Source organism: Callorhinus ursinus, unplaced genomic scaffold, assembly GCF_003265705.2.
Source record: "Callorhinus ursinus isolate GAN/ISIS: 27379988/994484 unplaced genomic scaffold, GSC_fseal_2.0 scaffold24, whole genome shotgun sequence".
NCBI classification, from domain to species: domain Eukaryota; kingdom Metazoa; phylum Chordata; class Mammalia; order Carnivora; family Otariidae; genus Callorhinus; species Callorhinus ursinus.
Genome location: NW_027397086.1, coordinates 16116869 through 16139740, shown reverse-complemented (window position 1 = coordinate 16139740; position 22872 = coordinate 16116869). Strand labels below are relative to the sequence as shown.

Sequence of the window (22872 nt, the reverse complement as noted above, 5' to 3'; positions counted from 1 at the left end):
CACGGGGCCCAGAGCAGGGGTGAGGACAACACTGGCAGGTTCCAAGGCCAGCCCTGCCCCTGGGCTCCCAAGGCCAGGGCGCTTGGACCCATTTGCAGATTCAGATGCTGAGGCCCAAGGGGCGGAGGGGCAGGGCCGGGCTGCACGGGAGCCCATTCTCCTTTCAGTCCCCCTTCCAGATCCCCTAGGGTTCTGTCCCTCCTCCAGGCGGCCTCTGTCACGTGCCCCTTGATTTTTCAGGGACCAAAGGGAAAGCAAGGCAAGGCTGGGGCACCAGGACGAAGGGGCATTCAGGTGAGTGACCCCCAGCCAGTCCCCTCCCGCTGGCCTCCCTCCTTCCCCCCTCCAGAGGCCCTCATCAACTTCTTTTATATCCCCAGGGCCTGCAGGGGCTGCCAGGGCCTCGGGGCGTGGTGGGGAGACAGGGCCCCGAGGGTGTCGCGGGACCAGATGGGTTTCCTGGCAGGGATGGGCAAGCGGGACAGCAGGTGAGCAGGACTTGGGGTTAACAGACGTGTCTCCCTTGGAGACAAGATGTGTTGTGTGTGTTGGGGTCTGGGGGGCGGGAGTGGTTCTGCCATTGGGCCATGGGCCAGGAGGAGCAGGTTCAGAAACTTGGATGGGGCAGAACCAACATATCTGGAAGTTTCCTGCGTGGGCAGTCGCCTCATCCCTCGGGACCTGGGAATGTGGCCCTTCTGACCAGCCCTGCCTGTACCCAGAAGGCCCTCCCCTGCCTAGGGGATGGAACTGCTAGTTGTAAGGTCCCTCCTCCTCCCCACTTGCAAATCTGTTCACTGGTCCCGCCCTCACGCACAGGCAGGGTGACCTCCATCCTGGCGTCTGACCTCCTTCCCTCCAGGTCCACCCAGAGCTCATCCAGACTATGAGACGTCCTGCCCCTTGGCTGCCTCTGTTTCCTGAAACATGAGAGGTCCTCCTTTGCCCTCTTTCTTTACAGGGGGAGCAGGGAGACGATGGGGACACTGGCCCCACGGGCCCTGCTGGGAAGAGAGGAAATCCAGGTGTGGCCGGCTTGCCTGGAGCACAGGGGCCCCCAGGATTCAAGGTCAGACACCTGTTAATCCACTTAGCCACCTTACCCCCTTTCAACCTTGGTACTAACTATAAGGACACTGATTATAATGCTGACGTGGGCACCCATGTCCCAGGGCCTGTGTGAAAATGGAATCCATGGCCCTGACATTTCTCAGGGGTCCCTGTCCCAAGCTTGAGTCTGACTTTCAGGAAAGTTTATCCAGGTAGCTAGAAATCCTGGGCCCTGCCAGGCCTTGGAAACAGGCAACTGGTTATTGAGCTGTCCTTGGGCGCCCTCTTGTGGGCCTTTGTGGAACAATAGATGTTGCGTGCCGCCAGGACCCTCTTCCAAAAGGCTTGTTTTTAGAAAGTTTCCGAGAGGTGGGGGAGGCAGCCACGAGTCAGTCTGAGCCTGGGGCTACACACAGAAGGGAAGATTCAGATGGGTGCATTGGACAGGGCTCCTCTGGCCCTCTCCACGCGCGAGGTTTAGTTGGGGAGAGGCTGGAACCTTCTGCGGGAACAGCCGGTGAGGGGAGGGGAGGTCTTGGCCCAGGGAGGATTTAAATGTGGAGAGAGGGGGAGGGGGCATCCCAGACAGGAGGAAGGGCTGGAGCAGAAGTGGAGGTGGGTGGGAACTTCATGGTCTTCTGGGAGGAAACAGTGAAGAAGAGAGGCAAGGTGGGAGAGTGGAGGGGAAGTTGGAGCTTGAATTCCAGAGTAAGGAAAGAGGCTGTCCTCTTAAGGAGACTAAAAATTCTGAGCCCCCACCGGGCCTGCATCTGAGCCCCAGCATCCTGAGATGTCAGCTGACCCTGTGGCATCACTATTCTGTCTCTCCTAGGCCCTCCTCCCCTCTCCTAGAACCATTTTCCCCTTTGGTCATTTTGGTGTGTATGTGTGTTTTTGGTTTTGTTTTTTAAGGGTGAAAGTGGGTTACCTGGGCAGCTGGGTCCTCCTGGCAAACGAGGGACAGCGGGTGGAACTGGGCTTCCTGGGAGCCAGGGGGAGCCTGGATCCAAAGGCCAGCCGGTGAGTGAGCCCCAGGGAATACAGATGTTCTCACACTTGCATGCACGCAAACACATGTGCACACGGGTCCAGAAGCCTCCTGCCTGCTCTGTGACAAGGACAGAGCGACACCCTCTCTGAGTACCAGATACTCCTCCACCTCCCCTGAGTGGGGTGGGGGGGAGGGAGGAGGCTGAGACATGAGATCTGAGTGGTCCCTTCAGAATGAGGACAGGTGGTGGATCACGACCTGAACCCGAAACCGCCTCCTATCTAGTAAAGAAATTCAACCTATGGTTTAAAAAACATCTCACAAGTTAAGGGAAGAAATCATACCAATTCTGCATAAACTCTTCCAGAAAATTGGAAGAGGAGGAAATACTTGCCCATATTCTATGAAGCTGGCATTACCCTGATATCAAAGCTGGATGAAAGACATTGCAAGAAAGGTCTAGACCAACATAGCTTAGAAATCTAGATACAGAAATTCTCAACACAATTTTAGAAAAACCAATCTAAGAATATATTAAAAAGATAATACATCAAGATCAAATGAGGTTTATCCCAGGAATGCAAGGATGGAATAACATTTGAAAATAAATCAATGTAATGCACCATACTAACAAACTGAGAAAGAAAACCCATTTGATCCTCCCAGTGGATGCAAGAAAAGCACTTGGCAAAAATGCAACTCCATTTCTGATAAAAGCGCTCAGCCAGCTTGGTATGGAAAAGGAGCTTCCTCAACTGGGAAGAAGACATTCGTGAAAAACGGACAGCTAGCGTCATACTTAATAGTGAAAGGCTGAATGTTTGGATTTTTTTTTTTTTTTCCAAGAAGCAGAACGAGTCAGAGATATTTGTTCTCACTGCTTCTATTCAATATTGTACTGACAGTTCTAGCCAATGCCATCAGAAATGAAAAATACATAAAAGGCATTCATATTGAAAAGGAAGAAGTTAATCTTTTCATTTGTAAATGAAATTATTGTCTAGTGAGAAAATCCAATGGAATCCATGGTAAAGCTACTAGAACAGGTGCATACAGCAAGATGGCGGAACGCCAGCTCAAGATGCACAAAGGAACTGTGTCTCTTTACTAGCCACGATCAGAACTTGAATTCTAAAGAGCAATACTATTTATAATAGCAGAAAAATAGGAACTACTTAAAGATACATATGACACTAGGTGTACAAGACATGTGCATTGAAAAATTGCAAAGCATTACTGAAATGGGGATGACTTACATAAATGGAGATGCTGTGTTCCCTGGTCAAAGACTCAGTATTGTTCAGAGGGCAGTTTCCTCCAGTTGGTGTATGGATTCAACCCAATCCCAATCAAAATCCCATCAGGCCTTTCTCGTGGAAAATAACAAGCTGAGTCTAACATTTTTATTTGGAAATGTGAAAGGCCTGGAATAACCAAAGCAAGTTGAAAAGAGAAGAGTAAAGTTGGGGGACTCACAGTAGTTGATTTCAAGACATTATATAGCTACAATAATCAAGAAGGTAGGGTACTGCCATAAATATACTAATAATAGATCAAAGGAACAGCATAGAGAGTCCAGAAATATATTCACAGGTACTTGGATAACTGCTTTTTGACAAAGTTGCAAAAACAACTCAGTGGTTACAGAATAGTCTTTTCTAGCAAGTGGGGTGGCAATTGGATACTTTATACCATGTACAAAAATAAACTCAACATGGATCATACACCTAAAGGTAAAACTCAAAATGCTAAGACTTTTAGAAGGAAGCACAGAAGAAAACCTTTGAGACCTTGGGTTATACAAACGTTTCTTAGATATGACACCAAAAGCATGATCCATTAAAAAAATTGATAAATTGGGCTTTATCAAAATTTAAAGCTTTTGCTTCTCAAAGGACAGACGCTGTTAAGAGAATGACAGGACAAGCCACGTACTACGAGAAAGTGCAAATTATAGATCTAGTAAAGGATTTGTATCTGGAATATGCAAAGAACTCTCAAAACCCAATAATGAGAAAAGAAGCAGCCCAATAAAGAAATTAGGCAAAAAATAGAAAAGAAATTAGGCAAAAGACTTGACCAGACACTTCTGAAAAGATTGTACAGATGACAAGTAAGCACATAAAAGAAGCTCAGTATCACTAGCCGTGAGGCAAATGCTCATTAAAGCCATAATGAGGTGCTACTGCACACCTGTTAGAATGGTAAACATTTCATTGTTTTTGAAGATTGTATTTGAGAGAGAGAGAGAGAGAGAGAGAGAGAGAGAGAGCACAAGTAGGGGGAGGGGCAGAGGGAGAGGGAGACAGACTCCTGGCTGAACAGGGAGTCCGATGCAGGGCTTGATCCCTGGACCCTGAGATCATGACCTGAGCCGAAGGCAGATGAGTCACTGACTGAGCCACCCAGGAGCCCCAGAATGGTAAAAATTTTAAAAGACTGAACAGACCAAGTGTTGGCAAGGATGTGGAGCAACTGGAACTCTCCTCCCGTGCTCACAGGAAATGAAAGATGGTACAATCGCATTGGAAACCGGCTGGGCAGTGTTGTTAAAAGTTAAGCATGCCCCTGCCATAGAATCCAGGCCTCCAGAATCGTTCACACCCGATCACTCCCCACAGTGGCATCTGTGTGGATATGAGCAAGTTCCTGCTCTCTGTGAGACTCAGTATTCTCATCTGTGAACAGGGTGTGTTGTGCCTCCCCGGGCGGAAGTAGGAACTCGCATGCGTGGTGGTCCATGCAAAGCCCCTGGCACGTAGAGTCCCACAGCTAATGGGCTTATTCTGAGGGACACAGTCCTTGACAGAGCCTTTGTGATGGGTAGGGAAGAGCCTGCAGGTCCTTTCCTCTCTTCCTTGAAGACCTGGGACAGGAGGTCCTAAGTGTTCTAGAGCCTTTCTCATGGAATCCCTGAGCTGGCCTCCACTGTCTCATGCGACAGAGGGCAGAGGCCCCTGCCCCCTCTGAGCCCAGGCTGACCGGTGTCTCGTATGTGAGCTGTCCACCCTCATCTGACTGCCTGGAGATGGAGTCGCTAATATCCCGGGAGGAGGCCGGCCCAAGGGTCCCAGGTGATTGGCTGGGCATCCTTGTCCTGGCCCCCACACCCCATCTCGTTCTGCTCTCCCTGCAGGGTGACTCTGGCGAGATGGGCTTCCCTGGAATGGCTGGCCTCTTCGGGCCCAAGGTACAAATTCGCACTCCTCACTGTTCCTGTTGGGGTTCCGTCCGTCCACCTCCTTGGTCGTTTATCCATGTATTCACTCAACAAAGATTTCTAGAGCACTTACAGTGGGGGCTGGAAAGCTGCCAGAATCAAGCAGGAACATCCTTGATCCACAGAACCCACAATCCAGCAGACCTGGGTTTTAAGCCCAGCTCCTCAGTTTACCTGCTCTGAGCATTAGGCAAGTTACTTTGTATCTCCAAGCCTCAGTTTTGTCAGCTATACAATGGGTATGATAACTATAGAGGGTTGTTGTCACAAGGAAGTAAGAGCAGAGCTTATACCGTATAGCACAGAGCCAGCACGCTGCTACCTGCTTAATAATTGTGGACATTTGTTACTCTTCCTGGAAGCTCTCAGGTAAGGCCTCTCTTGACAGGGAGGACAAAGTGTGGCCAGCCCCCACGGGTCATGGAGCTGCTGGAGCCCCGACCCAGTGGCCACCCAGACACAGACAGCCTTTCCTCTGCCTCCCACAGGGCCCTCCTGGAGACATTGGCTTGAAAGGCATCCAGGGCCCTCGGGGGCCCCCTGGCTTGATGGTGAGTCCTCTCCTGGTCTGTCCTAGCAGGGCCAGTCGCCCAGGCCCAAGGCTGGCCAGCCGTCAGCTGGGTGGATGCCTGCCCTGCTCCTCCTGCTCCTTCAGGCTTGAACCCCCTCTGCCCAAGGCCTCCAGCCCCATTGCCATCCCCTTGCTTCTGCCGGTCCTGCTAGCTGAGCTGCCACCCTCCCCCTTTCACCTGCTCCCCTCTCCCCCCATAGCCCCCCAAAGGCACACGGGGCCCAGAATATGCATGGCCTGGGCCCTGCTTGAGGAAGTCTCCCTTCCATCACCATGGGACACTCAGGCTGCCATCTCCTCTCCTGTCTCCGTGACTCTGTTCCCCAGGCCCTGGGATGAGGACACAAAAACCTCTCTCTCTCCTTTAGGGAAAGGAAGGCATCATTGGGCCCCTCGGAATCCTGGGACCTTCGGGACGCCCGGTATGTGTAGGGGGCTGGCCAGAAAGACTATGGGGGCAAGCTCGTCTCTGTGACCCAGGGCCAGCCTGAGCCTCAGTTTCCCCATCTGGGAAATAGAACTTCCTCTCTGCGTCCTCTCTTATGGGGCCATGATTTATTGCAGGGTCCAAAGGGTGACAAAGGCAGCCGAGGGGACTTGGTGAGTTGATGGGCTGCAGAGGCAGTGCTGCAGTGGTTGGGGGAGGGGGAGGGGAGGGGAGGGAAGGGCTGGGAGAGGAGTGGGGGAGGGATGGAGGGCAAGGCTCAGCCCGATTCCCTGACTGTCTCTCTCTGCTTCTGTCCTCCTCCAGGGATTGCAGGGTCCGAGGGTGAGTGGGCTGCGGTACGGGGGCTGATGGGCTGGGGGAGTGGGGCAGGGTAGGCCCTCTGGGTTCCCCTGCCCGTGACCACCGAAGTCTTCAGGCATGTTCTTTCCCTCTGGACTTCAGTCATCCATCGGTACCCCTCTGTGCTGGAGGCACCGCTGTCTCAGGGTCTCGGATCAGCTCGAGGAGGCCTGGGGTGGGGAAGATGGAAGGCCTTTGACCAGGGCCTCACTGTCCTTCTCTCCCTTCAGGGTCCTCCTGGTCCCAGAGGGCGGCCCGGCCCACCGGTAGGTACTTGCGCTCAGTGCTCCTGGAGCTCCAGGGCAGGAGGTGGAACTTTGAATGAGACCCAGGGCTTTGCTGGCGGGTGCTTGTCTTGGCCCTGACCTCACAAGCTTCCCCAGACTTCTAGGAGAGCGTAGAGCAGCCCTGGCTGGACCAGGCCTCTAGAAGAGCAGAGACCAGTTTTCCACATCCTCTCGTGCAGCCCCTCCAGGCTCCTGACAGCCCCTGGGACTCCTGCGCCCAGTCCCTCTCAAATAGTGACTGAGCCTCTTCTTTTGCAGGGTCCGCCAGGGAGCCCTGTCCACTTTGTAAGTTGGAGAATGTTCTCTTTTGCTTATTTGGGGTAAGGCCTGGGAGGGCAGGGGGCAGTTGGCAGTTGACCTCTTTTCTGGGTCACAGTAGCTAGAGCCCTAAGCTAGGCCCAGGGATGCCCATGAGCTTTTGCCCTTCCACCCCAGACCCTGGGCTCTACAGCAGCAGAAAGAGGGTGGGGATTCCCGGTTTTAGGCAGAATGCGCCCCTGACTGTGAACCCAGGAAGCCGCTCCGGTGGCTGAGCTCCTGGTCCCGTCAGCACCCTCGGTACAGACTGGCTGATTGCCGAAGGTCTGAATAGGTGCTGGTGTCAGTTCAAGCTTGGGGGCGGGGTGTTCCCCATACCGAGGGACACTTGTGGGACACCAGCTGGGTGTCCTACAGTTCGACTCAGTTCTGACACCGTGCACCAGGACAAAGCATTCATGATCCTACAGGACTCCTTCCCCATCCTGCCCACCCCAGATGCCAGCTTGTCACCTGTGCTTCCGACCGACTGAGGTTCCCATGCCCCTCACAGGCATCAGTGAATGTGCTAGAGCACCTCTTAGAGAAATATTTCACTTACTAGCTTACCGGTTTATTATTATTATTATTATTATTATTATTATAAATAAAAAACAACAGCAACAACCCAGGAACAGCCAGATGGAAGACAGGCACAGGGCAAGGCGTGAGGCAGGGGCTCACAGCTCCCAAGCCCTCTCCAGGTGGCCACTCTCCTCAAACCTCCACGTGGTCACCAGCTGGGAAGCTCTCCGAATACCACCCTTTTGGGTTTTCATGGAGGCTTCATTACATAAGCATGATGGATGAAATCACTGGCCTCTGGTGATTGATTCAACCTCTGTCCCTGCTCCCTTCCTCCCGGAGGTGAGGGGTCGGGACTGAAGGTTCCAAGCCACCTATCACAAGGTTGCTTCCCTGGGCAATCTGGCCCCTATCCTTTGGTTACCTAGAGGCTTTCCAAGAGTCACCTCATTAACATGACAAGACTTTTATGGGGTTTTAGGAGCTTGGTGCCAGGAAGAGGGTCAAAGACCAAATCTCTATTATAAATCACGGTATCCCAGAGGATCTCTTCTTCTCAGATTCTGAGTCCAAAGAGGGTCAGATGGGAGGAGGGAGGCTGTCTTCCTCCCTGGTGGGTACCTCCCGGAAAGTATGGCCCCTCCCAAGCCCCCCTCCCCCCCACCCCGGGCTCCCTCCCTGTGTTACCACTGTACTGGTTGAGGCTTACAGTCGGGCCCTGACAGCGTTCCCCCACCGCCCCTGCGGTGGCTGAGGGGAACCGAGCAGGAGCCCTTGGGCCACGAGCCACTCGGATTCTCTGCTCTCCTAACCTCAGCTTCTCACTGTCCGGCCCCCAGGCATCGTCCAAGAGAATGAACTGTCAGCCCTGGCCTCCCCTCCACACCTTCCCTAGCCCTTCTCATCACTAAGGAAGCCAGACAGCTAGGGCAAAGTGAAGAGACCCAGAAAAAAAACCCTTTTCCTCTCAAAAAAAGGAAAATCCGAGGATTTTGAATTTTTTGCACGGTAGCGGACATAGTGTTTGTGCGAGGTGGACACTGTTAGGCGTGCTCCGCCTGGATTAGCTCCCTTACTCCTCTCACGGCTCTGAGAGTGTTACTGCCATGCCCATTCTGAGGGTACTGATGCAGAGAGACGGTAAGCAACCTGCCCAGATCCTGCAGTTAGCAAGTAGCAAGGCTGAGATTTGAACTTGAGAAATACCTCTGGTGTCTGGGCTCTGGACCTCTTGGGCTTTACTCAACGTCAGAGTGTCCCTGTCACTGTTTTCACAGCAAGACCGCTTCTGGCAAGCCCCGTGGTAGGGCTGGAGGCGCAAGTATGAGATAGACGGTTACACAGAGAAAGGGGCTGCACCCAGCCTGGGGGCGAGAGCGCCAGGAGAGAGTTCCCATGGAGGCTGACATTTGTAGGATGAGTATAGGGCAGGGTTTCTCAACTGCAGCACTTATGGACACTTGGGGACCAGGTGGTTCTTTGCTGTGAGTGATTGTAGGATGTTTAGCAGCATCCCTGGCCTCTGCCCACTAGATGTCAAGAGCACCCCATCCTCCAGTTGTGACAGCCAAGTCTCTAGATATAACCAGATGTCCCCTACAGGGCAACATTGCCCCCGATTGAGAGCCACTGGAGTAGTAGATAGGCAGATGGAGCACTGGAGGGAAAGAAGAATGTTCCAGGCGATGGGAGCGGCATGTGCAAAGGCCCTGTGGCCAGACAGAGCATGCTGCTTAGCAACTTAGCAGTACAATAGTGTGTCTGGTGCATCAAGCATTTGTGGGCGACAGAAGAGAGGCTGGGCCAGAGGCCACAACACTCAGGCCAGGTCTTGTAACCACGTGGAGGAGTTCAGACTTAATGCTGTGGGTGATGAAGAGCTGTGGAAGTGCCTGGAGAAAGGGAGTGGATGGGTCAGGTCTGACTCTCTTTGTAAGTGGGGGAAGGACAGAGAGTTACCCCGAAGGCGGGTGACTTGGCCCAGGAAGGCGGGTGGGCGAGCTCCTCCTCAGACCTTGGGGCTCTCTCTTGGTGAGTCCGGGTGATCCTGGGGGTGGGGGGTAGGATACACACCCTGTCTTCTCTTTGCACAGCAGCAAGATGACCTGGGAGCAGCTTTCCAGATGTGGATGGACACAAATGGAGCACTGAAAGCAGAGGTACCCCGAGACCGCTGCCCACATGGGATCCCTTCCTGGGGGGAGATGGAAGGGACGGCTCGCACACGCGAGTCAGTGCCCTCCACGTGGCCTGCCCCGAGAGTTCTGTAGCTCATCGGTTTCCGGTGCCGGGGCCTGGGCAAAGTTGATACTGAGTCGGCTCTCAGGATTCACAGTCCAGGGAAAGGGCAGCCTGGAAGAGCCCATTGTCTTCCTTCCAGCCTGGGGGTGGTCAGTGGAAAGGCCTCCACTGACCCCTTCTGGAGGGATTTGGGGCCACCGCGGAGTGTCCTGTACCCTCGCAGCCCCCACCCGGTTCCTGGCCCCCAGTTTCCTTATCTGTCAAGTGGAAGGAGCCCCATCATGGCCCTAGGAACTCGGGCTAGGCCAAGACCTCAGGGGCCGGTGGCTACCCACTCTCTTCACGACAGGGTTACAACCATCCAGACCGGCTGGTGCTGGACCAGGGAGGGGAGATCTTTAAAACCTTACACTACCTCAGCAACCTCATCCAGAGCATTAAGACGCCCCTGGGCACCAAAGAGAACCCCGCCCGGGTCTGCCGCGACCTCATGGATTGTGAGCAGAAGATGGTGGATGGTATGAGGGCTTGTGGGGTCTGAAGAGATGGCTTCCTGCCCCGGGGGTGGAGCAGGTGGGGCAGGGGAGTTCCAGGAGGGGCTGAGGAGAGGGACCATTCAAATCTTGCCTCATTGGGGCCAAGTTTCTGTCCTTGGGGAGGCAGGCACATGAGGCAGTCCCTTATCCACTCAGCAGTCACTGAGCCACACCATATGGCCAACCTTGTGCCTCCTGGGGGGGTAGGTGAGTGGTTTTACCCTTTCAGAGCCCACAGATCTACAAGCTAGGGACAATCATTTCAGTGCAAGGAGATAAGAGCTTTGGCAGGACAAGCCCCCAAGGGCCAGGAGGGGACAGGGCGCTGGGGGGGGGGGCTGTCATGGATGCCCTGAGAGCCAGGATTTCACCCCTTTCTGTCCACACCTCTTCTCTACACTGACAAGAAGGTGGACCAGTGGCTGGTTGTCCCACTCTTTGAGCTGTGGGGCCTTTGGATCCCTTGGAAGCCCAGTGGGGAAACCACATGCCAGCACAGGTGTCCAGTGGGTGGGGTGGAGGCCTGATTTACCCCCCTCCCCTAGGCAAGCCCCTAGGAGGATCACTAGCCTTGGGGGAGACCCTCTTTAACTAGATGAGCCCTAAATGCCTTGGGCTGGTGATTCAGCCTCTCTCAGGCCTCAGCTGCTCCCTCTGTAAAATGGAGCCGTTGTAGTAGCAGCGTGGGCAAGTGCTCAGCTGCGTGGGCCCCCCAGGGGCTCTGCCCGCTCTAAGCTCTGCCCAGAGCCTGTCCTTCCATCTCAGTGGCTCCTGGAATCCTTTCCCGACTTCAGGCCCAGCTGGGGCTCAGGGGGTCCCAAGGTTTGGGGTCCACCTGCAGAACCGGGCCCTGGGCTCCCTCCCCCTCACATACCTGTACCATCCCCCCTCCACACCGCCTGCAGGTACCTACTGGGTGGATCCAAACCTTGGCTGCTCGTCCGACACCATTGAAGTTTCCTGCAACTTCACCCATGGTGGACAAACGTGTCTCAAGCCCATCACAGCCTCCAAGGTACCTGTCCGCTCCCCATCCACCGCCGACTGGCCCCCTCTACACCCACTGGGCCCTGGGCCACCGCCCACCCAAGTTTTGGTCTGAGCCTTGACTGTCCTGCTGCGTGGCTTCTTTGTGACCCTCCGTTTCCTCATCTGTGAATCGGGGGATGAATTGTTCTAAATCCGTGGTTTCTACACCCTTCCAAGATGTATGCTATTAATGGTTTTTATTTCAAGTAGAACTTTCGGCCAATATCTAAAACAGCATAGTTGGGGCGCCTGGGTGGCTCAGTCGTTAGGTGTCTGCCTTCGGCTCAGGTCATGATCCCAGAGTCCTGGTTTCGAGCCCTGTATCGGGCTCCCTGCTCTGCAGGAAGCCTGCTTCTCCCTCTCCAACTCCCCCGCTTCTGTTCCCTCTCTCACTGTGTCTCTCTCTGTCAAATAAATAAAATCTTAAAAACAAAACAACAACAAAAAAACCAGCATAGTTGGCCAAGCTGGCCGGGCTTGGACAACCAGGAACCATCAGTACAGGCTAAGTCACGGTGCCTGAGGTGTGTATGCAGGGTTTAGCTAATGTTTGATGTCTGCTTTCCAAGTGCCTGTCTCTGGGCTGAGTGCTTGAGGTAGCTCAGGGCAGCTCAACGGCAAGCCAGGGCGGGCGGCGGCAGTGGGGTGCCACCGCTCCTCCACCCAGGGTACCCCTTGGTGGATTGTGGGTCTGCAGGGGCAGCAAGTCCTCCATACAGGAGGGTTCAGGCTCCAGGGAGAGGAGCCCACCTGCCTGTAGGGGAAGCGGGGACCCAGAGACCCATCCCATCCCATCAGCCCTCCTGGGGAGGCTCCAGGAGGTGCCTTAGGCTGACTGGGTCAGACCCAGGTTTTGAGAATTTCTGTGTGGGCCAGCTGGTCAGCAAGTCTTGCTGGGTCCCTACCATGTGCCAGACACTGTGTCAGCACTGGGATTCAACAGGAAACACAGTAACCTCACCAGTGACCCCCCCAGCCAGGCCCTTTCCCTCTCTGACTCTGACTCTGAGCCACACCCACCTGGCAGAGGGGGAGGCCTGAGTGGGCACGTGCATGGGTGACCATACCCATCAGGAACAATGGCCACCGTTTTTACTGGTCTCAGCCTATAAATTACCAACATGGTGGCTGGACCAGCCCTTGTGGGTCTTACCATGATTGCAAGATGCCCTTCATGATCAAGAAACTTTGAAAAAATAAAGGTTTGTTACTTACAGGACTTGGAAATTACACAGCACACCGGGGGCCACCCAGCCAGCTTGCTGGGGGAGAGAGAGAGTGCACGAGCCTAGGGTTCTGCTTTTGTTGGGGTCCAGGGTGGGGGGCTTAGGGCTTCCGGGGCTCACTCTTAACTGGTGAATTTAAAACATAAGAGCGGGAATTTAAAGGACGGGAAGAGGAAAAAAAAAAGTGGTCTAAATGGCCAGCTTTTGGCAATCTCAAAGTCTAAAACAAAGGAGGCTCAGCACGGAGGCAACTAGCCGGGCTTTTCATTTATTCGAGATCGCAAGCTTTTTGAAGTGGATGTCTAGGCAATCAAAGCGTCAATCAGGCACTTGCATTACACAAAGAAAAACCAACCGTCTGGGCTTTCAGGGCACCCACTGAAGCCATAAATCCCATCCTTGTTTGAGGTCACTGCCATTTCTGGCATCTTGGAACTTAGAAAGGATTGGGGAGGTCACTTCCCATTTCTTCTACACTTGAAGAACCTCTTGATCTTGCACTAGTTCCTCTTTCTCTCTGGGCTTTGGGTTCCCAACTCAGCTCCAGAGACAACCCCCACTCCCGTGCGCCCGTGCAGTGGGGGGAGGGAGGGGGTGGATCAGGTGACTTAGGACCCTCGTAGATCCGGCTCTGCACTCAGGCTGGCCTTGGTGCTTTCCCTTCCTCGTTACTCCTTGATTGTGGACCGGTTCACACAGACCTCAATTTCCCTGTGTCTCTAGTCGTCACACGTCTGGGAGCAAAGCTGGGAATTGCTTACCAGGAAAGAGCTTCTCCCTGTGCCCTCCAGAGAGAGGGGAGGGTTTCTGAGAGCCTTGGGCAGCTGGCCTGACCCTACCTCACTGCTGCGTCTCTGCCACAGGTCGAGTTTGCTGTCAGCCGGGTCCAGATGAATTTTCTGCACTTGCTAAGCTCTGAGGTGACACAGCACATCACCATTCACTGCCTTAACATGACCGTGTGGCAGGAGGGCACTGGGCAGAGCCCGGCCAAGCGGGCTGTGCGCTTCCGGGCCTGGAATGGGCAGATCTTTGAAGCAGGGGGTCAATTCCGGCCAGAAGTATCAATGGATGGCTGCAAGGTAACCCTTGGGGCCCCTCGCAGGCCTCTCGTGCATGGACAAGTTGAAAAGATGTGTTTTTATTACAAAATAGTATATAAGAGTTAGTGTAATACATACTGGTATATTACATTAGTATATTAGTATCATATATGGTATTAGTATAAGATTAGTAAATACATATCATTTTTATCTTTGCGTAATAATTTTATTATAACAGTTTCATAAAATCCTTTTTATTCCCTATCCTTTCTGGGAAACTGCTGAGAGAAAAATCCAGCCATAAAAATTCCACAGGCTGATAGACGCTGTACTTACTTGCGAGGCTGCTTGTTAAAGAATGTATTTCTATTCTCTCTACCCCCGTCCTGGCCAGGCTGATTTCTTCTGTTAACATTTTTGGTTATTTTTAAATACCTAAGATTGGGTGGGTTGTTGGTGGAGAGGGAGTCAGAAAGTTGTCCAAAAAACTAGCTTCGCAAGATTGAACAAAACTAGTAATACACAGTGTTAGTGAGAATATGGGGAAACCAACACTCTTGCACAAAGCTATTTGGGAAAAAATTGGTAGAGGCTTTCGGGACAGCAGCTGTATAAATATAGGGATACCTCAGAGATATTGTGGGTTTGGTTGCAGACCCGTGCAATAACGTGAATATTGCAATAAAATAAGCCTAATTAATTTTTGTGGTTTCCCAGTACATGTAGGAGTTATATTTACATTATACTGTAGTCTATTAAGAGTGTAATAGCATCATGCCTAAAAAAACAATGTCCATATCTTAATTAAAAAATATGCCACGTAATCACAGATCGCAGGCCACCAAAACAAATGTAAAAATGCTGAAAAAGTTTGAAATGTTGTGAGAATTATCAAAATGTGATGCAGAGACGCAAAGTGAGCAAATGCTGTTGGAACAATGGCACTGACAGACTTGCTCGATGCAGGGTTGCCACTAACTTTCACTTTATCAAAAACACAGCATCTGGGAAGGTCTGGAAATGTGGTGCAATAAAATGAGGTATGCCCGTATATCCAGCGTATGTGCAAAGCCTCAGAAACGTATGTATCCTTCCATCCAGCTGCTTCTAGAATTTGTTCTAGGGAAACAAGAAGCGGAGAAGTGTGTGCACAGAAGTTTAGGTACAGTGACGTTGGTTACGGCATTCCTCACCACGAGAGACATGGTAGCAGCAGTCGAAGTGGACCAGAACAGGTCTTTGCTTCAGTGAAATGCCATGTGTCCCTTTCAAACGGCGAGAAAGATGATGGGAAGATGCACACGTAGATGATGAGGGTTGTGATGGTTTCGTGTGTACCCCTTTCCTTCTCTCAGGTCCAGGATGGGCGCTGGCATCAGACGCTTTTCACCTTCCGGACCCAGGACCCCCAGCAGCTGCCCATCATCAGCGTGGACAACCTCCCTCCTGCCTCATCAGGGAAGCAGTACCGCCTCGAAGTTGGACCTGCGTGCTTCCTCTGACCTCTGACCTCCTGGCTCCTCTAGGCCTCGAGGGGGAGGGAAGAGGAGGGGACCTAGGGGCAGGTGGGCCCAGGAGGGGCAGCTCACCTGCCCAAGGATCCTTGGGTAGGCCCCAGCTGTTGTCTGCCCGGTAGAAGTGGCCGGGGCGGGGGGAGGGGTGGCAGGGAACTGGGTATCCTTGGGATCAACTGATCCCAGCCCCAAAGACCAACCAAAGAGCCAGCCAGAGCGAGCTGGGCCTGCAAGCTGCCTGAGCCCCGTGGTCTGTCTCCCAGCCCCGCGGCCACCCCCTGTCCTCCCAGCTTCCTGCCCAAAGAGCCCCACATTCCAGCCAGCTTGAGGGGAGGGGGCATCTCGCCAGCTGGTCCCTGCCAGGGAGCTTTGATGTGCAATATTAGAGAGGAGACATGAAAAAGGAGAAAAGGAAAGAAAGTTAAGTATATATATTTTATTTAAACAAACACAAAGAAGGTGCATTACTATTTCTTCACCTGGGAAAGAGGTGAGAGAAGAACCAGCCAGAGGGTGGGAAGCGGTGGAGGCCGGGAGGGGGTGGCGCGACCCTCGGGGCTGGGGTGCCCGTGCTAGCTACCTCCCACTGTGAAATCGCTGGTGCTCGCAACTGTCTCGTAGTGTATGTGATTTTTTTAAGGAAAAAAAAAAAGCCTATTTAAGATTCTGAAGGTGCTACCATTTTTGCCACAGACTTTGAAGAACCATTTTGATGTGGGGTATCATCCACATTTTGCTCTCTCCTCCAAATGACAAAGTTGGGGGAATCTAAAAATGTTCCTAGTATCACCCTTGTGCTCATCAGGTAATCGACTAAGTGGGGGGAGGGGAAGGAAAAAGGAAAAAAAAATGCAAAGCCAAAAAAAAAAAAAAAAACCTGCCAGAAACAGAAGCAGAAAGATTTACCTTTTAATTTATGGACTTTGAAATATTTGTCCTCTTAAGGCCCGAGGAGGCCTGAGCATGAAGGGTTTTGGCCTTGGCCTGTGATGGCCCTGGAGGGAAATTAGGCTTATCTTGGAAGGTGAGATCTAGACTGGAGAGTCGTGGGAGAAGCCTTGACCTTGAAGAAACCAGTTGTAAGACCGATGTTGGGTCAGTGCTGGCCTTGGAGGTGGAATATCAGTTTGGAGCCATCTTACGAGGCCCCATACCATTCCCTAAGATCCTCCCTTCCAGGAGCTTGTCCCTTCCAAGATGTGGCCATCACTCTTGCTTTTCCATTGTCATTAAATTCTCTAGAAACCTGGCGTCATTAGCTCCAAGTGTAAATGTGGGCTGAGGAGAAAGAAGAATTATGGGGATCTCGGGGTTCAGTGTGATGGGGAGATTCAGTGTCATCTGAGTTGTCCTCTATCAGAGAACCAATCAGCACCCAGGTTGGATTTTGAGGTTATTTTAAGTATGGAATTATTTTTCTAGAAGGGGAAATTTTATGTGAACGTCTATTTGTGTCTTTTTTTTTTTTTTCCTAAAGTTGTGTCTCTTTGGGAATTGGATTTGATTTTTATTATTTAATACCTCAGTCCGGCCCACCTACCCCCACCAGACACTTCCTGTACTCCTCGCCCTCCCGCCCCAGCAAAGATGCTCCCCACGGAAGTGTGTTGTAGCAGCTCGGGCCTCATCTCAGCCCTCGCTAACCCCCCCACCCCCCGCCAGTCTCCACCTGGCCTCTGTCTCGTTCCTGGGATTTTCTGCTGTCCTCGTTTATGTCTGTCCACATGTCAGTGTGTTAAAACCCCAGTGGGTTCTGTTTCTCCTTTTCCCTTCTGGATTTTAAATAAATATTTAAAACTGAGGCAATGGAATGACGCATCTGTGGCTGTGTGTTTTTGAAAAGCCCGGAGGGAGGTTTCTGGCCTGGCTGGGGAGAAAAGATGCTCAGAGGATGCTACTTCCCCCGAAGGAGGTGGGTAGCGGGGGAGATACAGCACCAGAGCAGGGGGAGGGGAGTGAGTGCTAAAAGTGAGGGGGTCCAGGTCCCATGGCGTATCCGTTTCTTAGGGTTGCTGGTAACAGTACCACAAACCTGGAGGCTTAAAACAGCAGAAATGCATTCTCTCCCAGTTCTGGAGGCTGGAAGTCTGAAATCCAAGTGGTGGCAGCTCCACCATCCCTCTGATGCTTCTAGGAGAGAGTCCTTACCTCGGTCAGCTTCTGGTGGCCCCAGGCGTTCCTCAGCTTCTAGCTGGAGCACCGTAGTCGCTCTGCCTGTGGAATCACATGACCTTCTTTCTCCCCATGCGGCTCCATGTTCCCATCTTTTTGTAAGGACACCAGTCCCTATCGGACGAAGACCTACCCTAATGAGCCCATCTTGACTTGATTATGTCTGCAAAGACCCTATTTCCATGTAAGGCCACATTCACAGGTAATAAGCTTAGGACTTCGGCATATCTTTTTGGGGGGACACAATGCAACCCATGACACACAGGGAGGAGGTATGTTGAGGTTAACATGAGCAATTCCCTTTTTTTTTTTTTTTTAGCGTAGTAACATAAAAGACTTAACCATTCATGACATTTAGTATATTCACCATGTACAACCTGTGCAACCATCTAGTTCCAGAACATTCTCAGCACCCCAAAAGGAAACTCCATACCTGTGAAGCAGTCACTCCCCATTCCCCTCTGCCCAAGCCACTGAAAAAGCACTAACCTGCTTTCCAACTTCGCCTGCTGTGGATATTTCACATCAAAAAGAATCCTATTTCAGATCAACAGAATCCTGTTTTGCAGATGGGAAAGTTCAGTCAATTTAACGTCTGTTCCCAGCGCCACCCCCCGCAACCAAGAAAGCTCACAATATATGACCTTCTTTCGGGTAGCGTGATTTCAAGGTTCATCCTTTCGGTATGTACCCATACAGTACTTCACTCCATTTTATGACTCGATAATGTCTATATGGATGTACCACATTTTGATTATCCATTCATCCACTGATGGACGTTTGGCTTGTTTCCATTTGGAGGAGCTTGTGGACAGTGCTTCAATATGAGCATTTCTTACCTCTGAGATTCTTGAGAGAGGCCAGGACAGCACCTGCCTGGGAGGGAGTGAGAATCTGAGAGATCATTAGCCAGATTTAGCAAATACATATACGGGACCATCCAGAGAAATGTGCCTTTCAGATACATAATAGCAATATTTTAGCATAGGTATGCCCCCATGCGATACCTGAGACAGGTTAGGACATATTTATACCTGCGGGACCTGGCATGTGTATCTCCTGGCCCTTGGTTTGGAGTTAGTCCTTTCTGAGCTTGGTCCTCCCTCCCTGGGACCTTGCATAAACCAGAGCTTTCTTTTCTGCCCTTCTCCCCTAGGAGAAAGAACAAATCATAAGCAGTTGAATTCATAGCTGGAATTTTCTTTAGTTTTAAAACTTTGCTATAAGTTTCCAGGTTTTCCAGGCCACCAGTGCACATGCAGCCGGGTTCCCCCCTCCCCTCCGCACCCTGGTATCTGCCTCAGGCAGCGAGCACCAGGTGGACTTGGAGAGTCGCGTCCGCAGAGCCCAGAATTCGTGGTCTGGAAGGGCTTGGCGATTCCCACGGCCCAGATACACCCTGTCATTTTACGCAGAAGGTAACTAAAGCCCAGGGAAATGCCTGAGCTCACCTGCCGAGGCCAGGGCGAAGCCTCTATTCAAACCCAAGACTGCTGACAGGTGGGTCTCACTGTAGCCGCCTGGGATTAGCAGAGCCAGCAGCCCCTGGGAAGTGGGTACAAATGCACATTTTCAGCCCCAACCTAAACCTACTGAATCACAAACTCCCAGGTTGGGGCCCAGCGATCGACGTTTTATTAAGCCTCCCTGGAGATTCTAGTGCATGCTCAAGTCCCAAGAATTGGGACCCTCTGCTATTCCCTGAATCTGGAAAACGGTTTCCAAAACTGGGGTGGGGGGAACCTTGGGAATGAGATAAGAATGTTCTTTTTATTTCTTTGAAAATGAATCAGAAATGAAACCGAGACAGAATGGCCTGCTTCAACTGAATCATTTCCTGAGGTCCACCATGTACTGTCACCCCCAGAGAGTTTGCCCCGCTGTTGGATCCCACTTCCAGAGGGGAAGGTCCGGTCACTCAGACGTCTCTGTCCCCGCAGGAAGCTCTGTGAGGGCAGGGGATGGATCTGTCCTCTGCTGTTGTCGGGGAATACAGCATGTTGGAGGCACTCAACTTGTTCAACCAGGCTCATTGGAACGTTTCCTTGACGAGCATGCCTCAGCAGCCCCTTCCCTGTGCCAAGCCTCCCGTGGGCACCGGAGTTCCAGGGACAGGTCTGACAAGGGTGTCTGAGGGGCTCTGAGTCTGGCGGAGGCCGCTGGAGGAGTTGGACCTTGTGTGGTTAAGGGTTAAGAAAGCCGGGAGCAGGAGGCCAGACTGGGTGGGCTGGGGGTGCGGGCGGCAAAAAGGAGAGCGTGGCTGATGCGGTCTCAACACAGGAGGATAGTCGGGGGGGACACCTTGTATTAACCAGGGTCTCCAAAGAAACAGAACCAGTAGGATGGGTGTGTGTGTGTGTGTGTGTGTGTGTGTGTGTGTGTGTGTGTGTGTAAAGAGATGTACTATAAGGAATTGGATCACATGATTGTGATTGCTGGCAAGTCCCAAGATTTGCAGAGGGAGTTGGCCCATTCAAGACCTAGGAGAGCGGGTGGTATCATTCCAGTATAAAGCCTGGCAGGCTGGGGAGCCAGGAAGAACCAATGTTTCAGTTCATGCCTAAAGGCAGGAAAAGACTGATGCCCATCTCCACCAGTCAGGCGGGAGGAATTCTCTCTTACTCAGACTTTCAATGCTATTCAGGCCTTGGACAGATTAGACGAGGCCCACCCACACTTGGCAGGCAGGAGGCAATCTCTTTTACCCAGGTTATCCATGCAAATGTTAGTCTCATCTAAAAACACCCGCACGGCCACGCCCAGCATGTTTGACCAAATACCTGGGTACCCCATGGCCCAGTTAACTTGACACATGAAATTAACCATCCCGAGGCTATCAGTGATAGAGGATGAATGACGACAGTCTGCCAGGTGAGGAGGGACACCGGGAGGAGAGGAAGTAGCACCTGCCAAGGCTGGGAAGTAAAGGGAGCATTTGAACTCGCTGTTCAAAATGCTGCCGCAGGGTAGGATGTGCGGAGCCCCAGGGTCCTGGGCTGGGCTTAGACAAGCCGCAGGTTGCACAGCAGAGTGGGGTTCAGCTCGCTTGGCCGAGTTGGGTTTGAGCGGCAGCAGGGCCCCGTGGAGCTGTCCAGGAGGCAGCCAGCTAGGCTGGAGGACAGGAGAAAGGTCTGTGCCACGGTCGGAGCTGTGCAGGCGTCAGGAGCCTCTGCGGGGCTCTGAGGACCCGGGAGGGGGTGAGAGAGTCGGGAGGAAGGTTCCAAGAGGGGAAGAGAAGGATGGCTATGTGAAAACCGTGACCCTCACAACTCTCAGTTGGCATTCCAGGAGGGCCTCTGGGAGCTGGCCAGTGCGGCCTCCGACGCTGGGCCAACTCCTTCCCAGCAGGGGCAGGTAGGAGGTTGTTGGGGAGCCAGGAGGCAGCTCTTCGGGGGCCGGCAGCGGCTGTGCTTCCCAGTCGCCCATTGCACAACTGAGTGTTAGGAAACAGCCAGAGTGGACTTCCCAGTGGGGCCAATCCTGTGTTTGCTCTGTCCACAATGAATCAAGCCCCCGCCACGGACAGTCACATTCCACCAGTGACCAGCCGCCCCATGCTGGGAAAAGCGCAGAGGCGCAAACAAGAAGGGGAGAGGCCGGCAGGTGGATTCCAGTCCCAGCTTCCTGACGGGGACGTGGTCTTAGGTGGCTCATTCCTTCTCTCTGGGCCTCAGTCTCTCCCTCTACAAAATGGGGGAGCGAAGGCCGTCCCTGCTGGCTACCACAGACGGAGCTCTTCTTCTGTAATAGCAGGGCGAATCGTCTGACACTGAATGATATTCAACTGCTCTATGAAAATGCAGTTCCGTATGGTTCAACCCAGTACTTAGCACAGCACCTTTCAAAATAATAGCAGCTACGGTGTCTTGCACACTTATTGTGACCAGGAGCCCTAGTGAGTGTGATATGTTTTTATCTCATGCACAACCCTCTTGAGACACGTGTTACTACACCAGCTCTTCAGATGAGGGAAGCCAAGTCCAAAGAGGTTACATAAGTTGGCCAAGATCACAAAACAGGATTTGAACATGAGCAAATCTTTTTGAGTGTTTCCTCAGCCCAGACACAAAGTTCCTGATTAGGATCATTGGCTCTGCCAATGTATTCTTTGTGGCCGTTCATGCAGAAGACCACAAATTAGTCGTCAGACACAGAGCTCGGCCCTGCCCTCGATGGAGAAACACGTACAAAGTGGCTTTCTCGGAAGACGGATCCTTTCAAATGGGTTCAGTCCCCTGATGATCTAAACCTCGCCTTTCACCTGACTGCTCTGAGCTATTTGTTTCCCTCTCCATCCAATGGGGAAAGTACCCTGTTTTCTTGAACCTCCTATCGACATATTTTTGCATTTTGATGTCTTTAGATGTGGGATGTAACCTGCCATCCCAGAAGTATTCATGTAACGCAGGAGTCTGTTTTTTCTCCCTATCCCAGCTCGACATTAAACCGATGGTGATGGTTCTTATGGCTGGTGGACTCTTAGAAACAAGTGTGTCTCCTTTAACAAGCACCTTACAAACGTGAACTGATTTAATCCGCTTAGTAACCTGATAAAGTAGCTACTCTCTGTGTCCCCATTTTATAGATGGGGAAATCGAGGCACAGAGAAGCTAAGTAACTCGCCCAGGGTCACACACACACAGCTTATTAAATAACACAGAAGCACCTCTGTACCTTGGGATCTGGTGCTAGCAAGCAAGTGGTCGAGCCAGGACACTACTTCACCATCCTGCATGACCCCGATTGCTTTCCATTCTATTTCCTGCCAAACTTCTCTTGACATTGGGCCTAGACCGGATGGAGGGACAGGGTAAGGGAGGTCTGTGCAGACGCTCGATCCACAGAGGTACTAAAGCATCCTCGAAATGTAAGAAGTCGGAGAAAATGGTACTGTGTCAGGGCGGGTGCTGAGTGCACTTGAAGGAACCACTTGGAGAGCCTCTTGGGAGGAGAGGGAGACCTCTAGGGGCACCTGAGCGACGGTGAGGACCCCTCACTGCGTCTGAGGAGAGGGGCTCCGTTTACTCACTGTAAGAGAAAGCATTCGTCTCTCTCTATGTTACTCACCAAACATGGGGCCACCGAATGCAATTCAAGGATAGGGTATCAGAGGGAAGGATTGTTTGCCTGGGGCCTGACCAGCATTGGTTGCGAAGAAGGAGGTTTAGGGCTATGGGTCACTCTTGTGCCAGTACCAGGCACCAGATCCCAAGGTACAGAGGTGCTTCTGTGTTATTTAATAAGCTTTGTGTGTGTGTGTGTGTGTGTGTGTGTGTGTGTGTGTGTGTGTGTGTGTGTGTGAGATACGTGAGATCCTCTAAAGCTCTGGGCTCTGGGCAGAAGCCCCGATGGCCCAGGGTAATGGCGGTGTTCTCTCCATGTA

The 22872-nt window shown here is 52.3% G+C and overlaps 1 protein-coding gene across 14 annotated transcripts in view; it reads left to right on the top strand.

Annotated features, from left to right (window-relative positions):
* COL27A1 (collagen type XXVII alpha 1 chain) overlaps window positions 1-17131 on the top strand; it is a 135884-nt gene extending 118753 nt beyond the window's left edge. For 6 of the 14 annotated variants that reach the window (XM_073905862.1, XM_073905861.1, XM_073905860.1 and 3 more), the window contains 16 exons: window positions 241-294; window positions 381-488; window positions 962-1069; window positions 1963-2070; window positions 5178-5231; window positions 5750-5812; window positions 6201-6254; window positions 6397-6432; window positions 6584-6601; window positions 6850-6885; window positions 7165-7191; window positions 9822-9887; window positions 10319-10487; window positions 11411-11520; window positions 13624-13842; window positions 15159-17131. In XM_073905862.1, the coding sequence (XP_073761963.1) occupies window positions 241-294; window positions 381-488; window positions 962-1069; window positions 1963-2070; window positions 5178-5231; window positions 5750-5812; window positions 6201-6254; window positions 6397-6432; window positions 6584-6601; window positions 6850-6885; window positions 7165-7191; window positions 9822-9887; window positions 10319-10487; window positions 11411-11520; window positions 13624-13842; window positions 15159-15305 (1377 nt within the window). In that variant the 3' untranslated portion in view covers window positions 15306-17131. Of the gene's footprint in view, window positions 1-240; window positions 295-380; window positions 489-961; window positions 1070-1962; window positions 2071-5177; window positions 5232-5386; window positions 5541-5749; window positions 5813-6200; window positions 6255-6396; window positions 6433-6583; window positions 6602-6849; window positions 6886-7164; window positions 7192-9821; window positions 9888-10318; window positions 10488-11410; window positions 11521-13623; window positions 13843-15158 lie in introns of those variants that run through there. The other 8 variants (XM_073905856.1, XM_073905865.1, XM_073905858.1 and 5 more) reach the window with 8 other exon arrangements.
* The last annotated feature ends 5741 nt before the right edge of the window (window positions 17132-22872 follow it).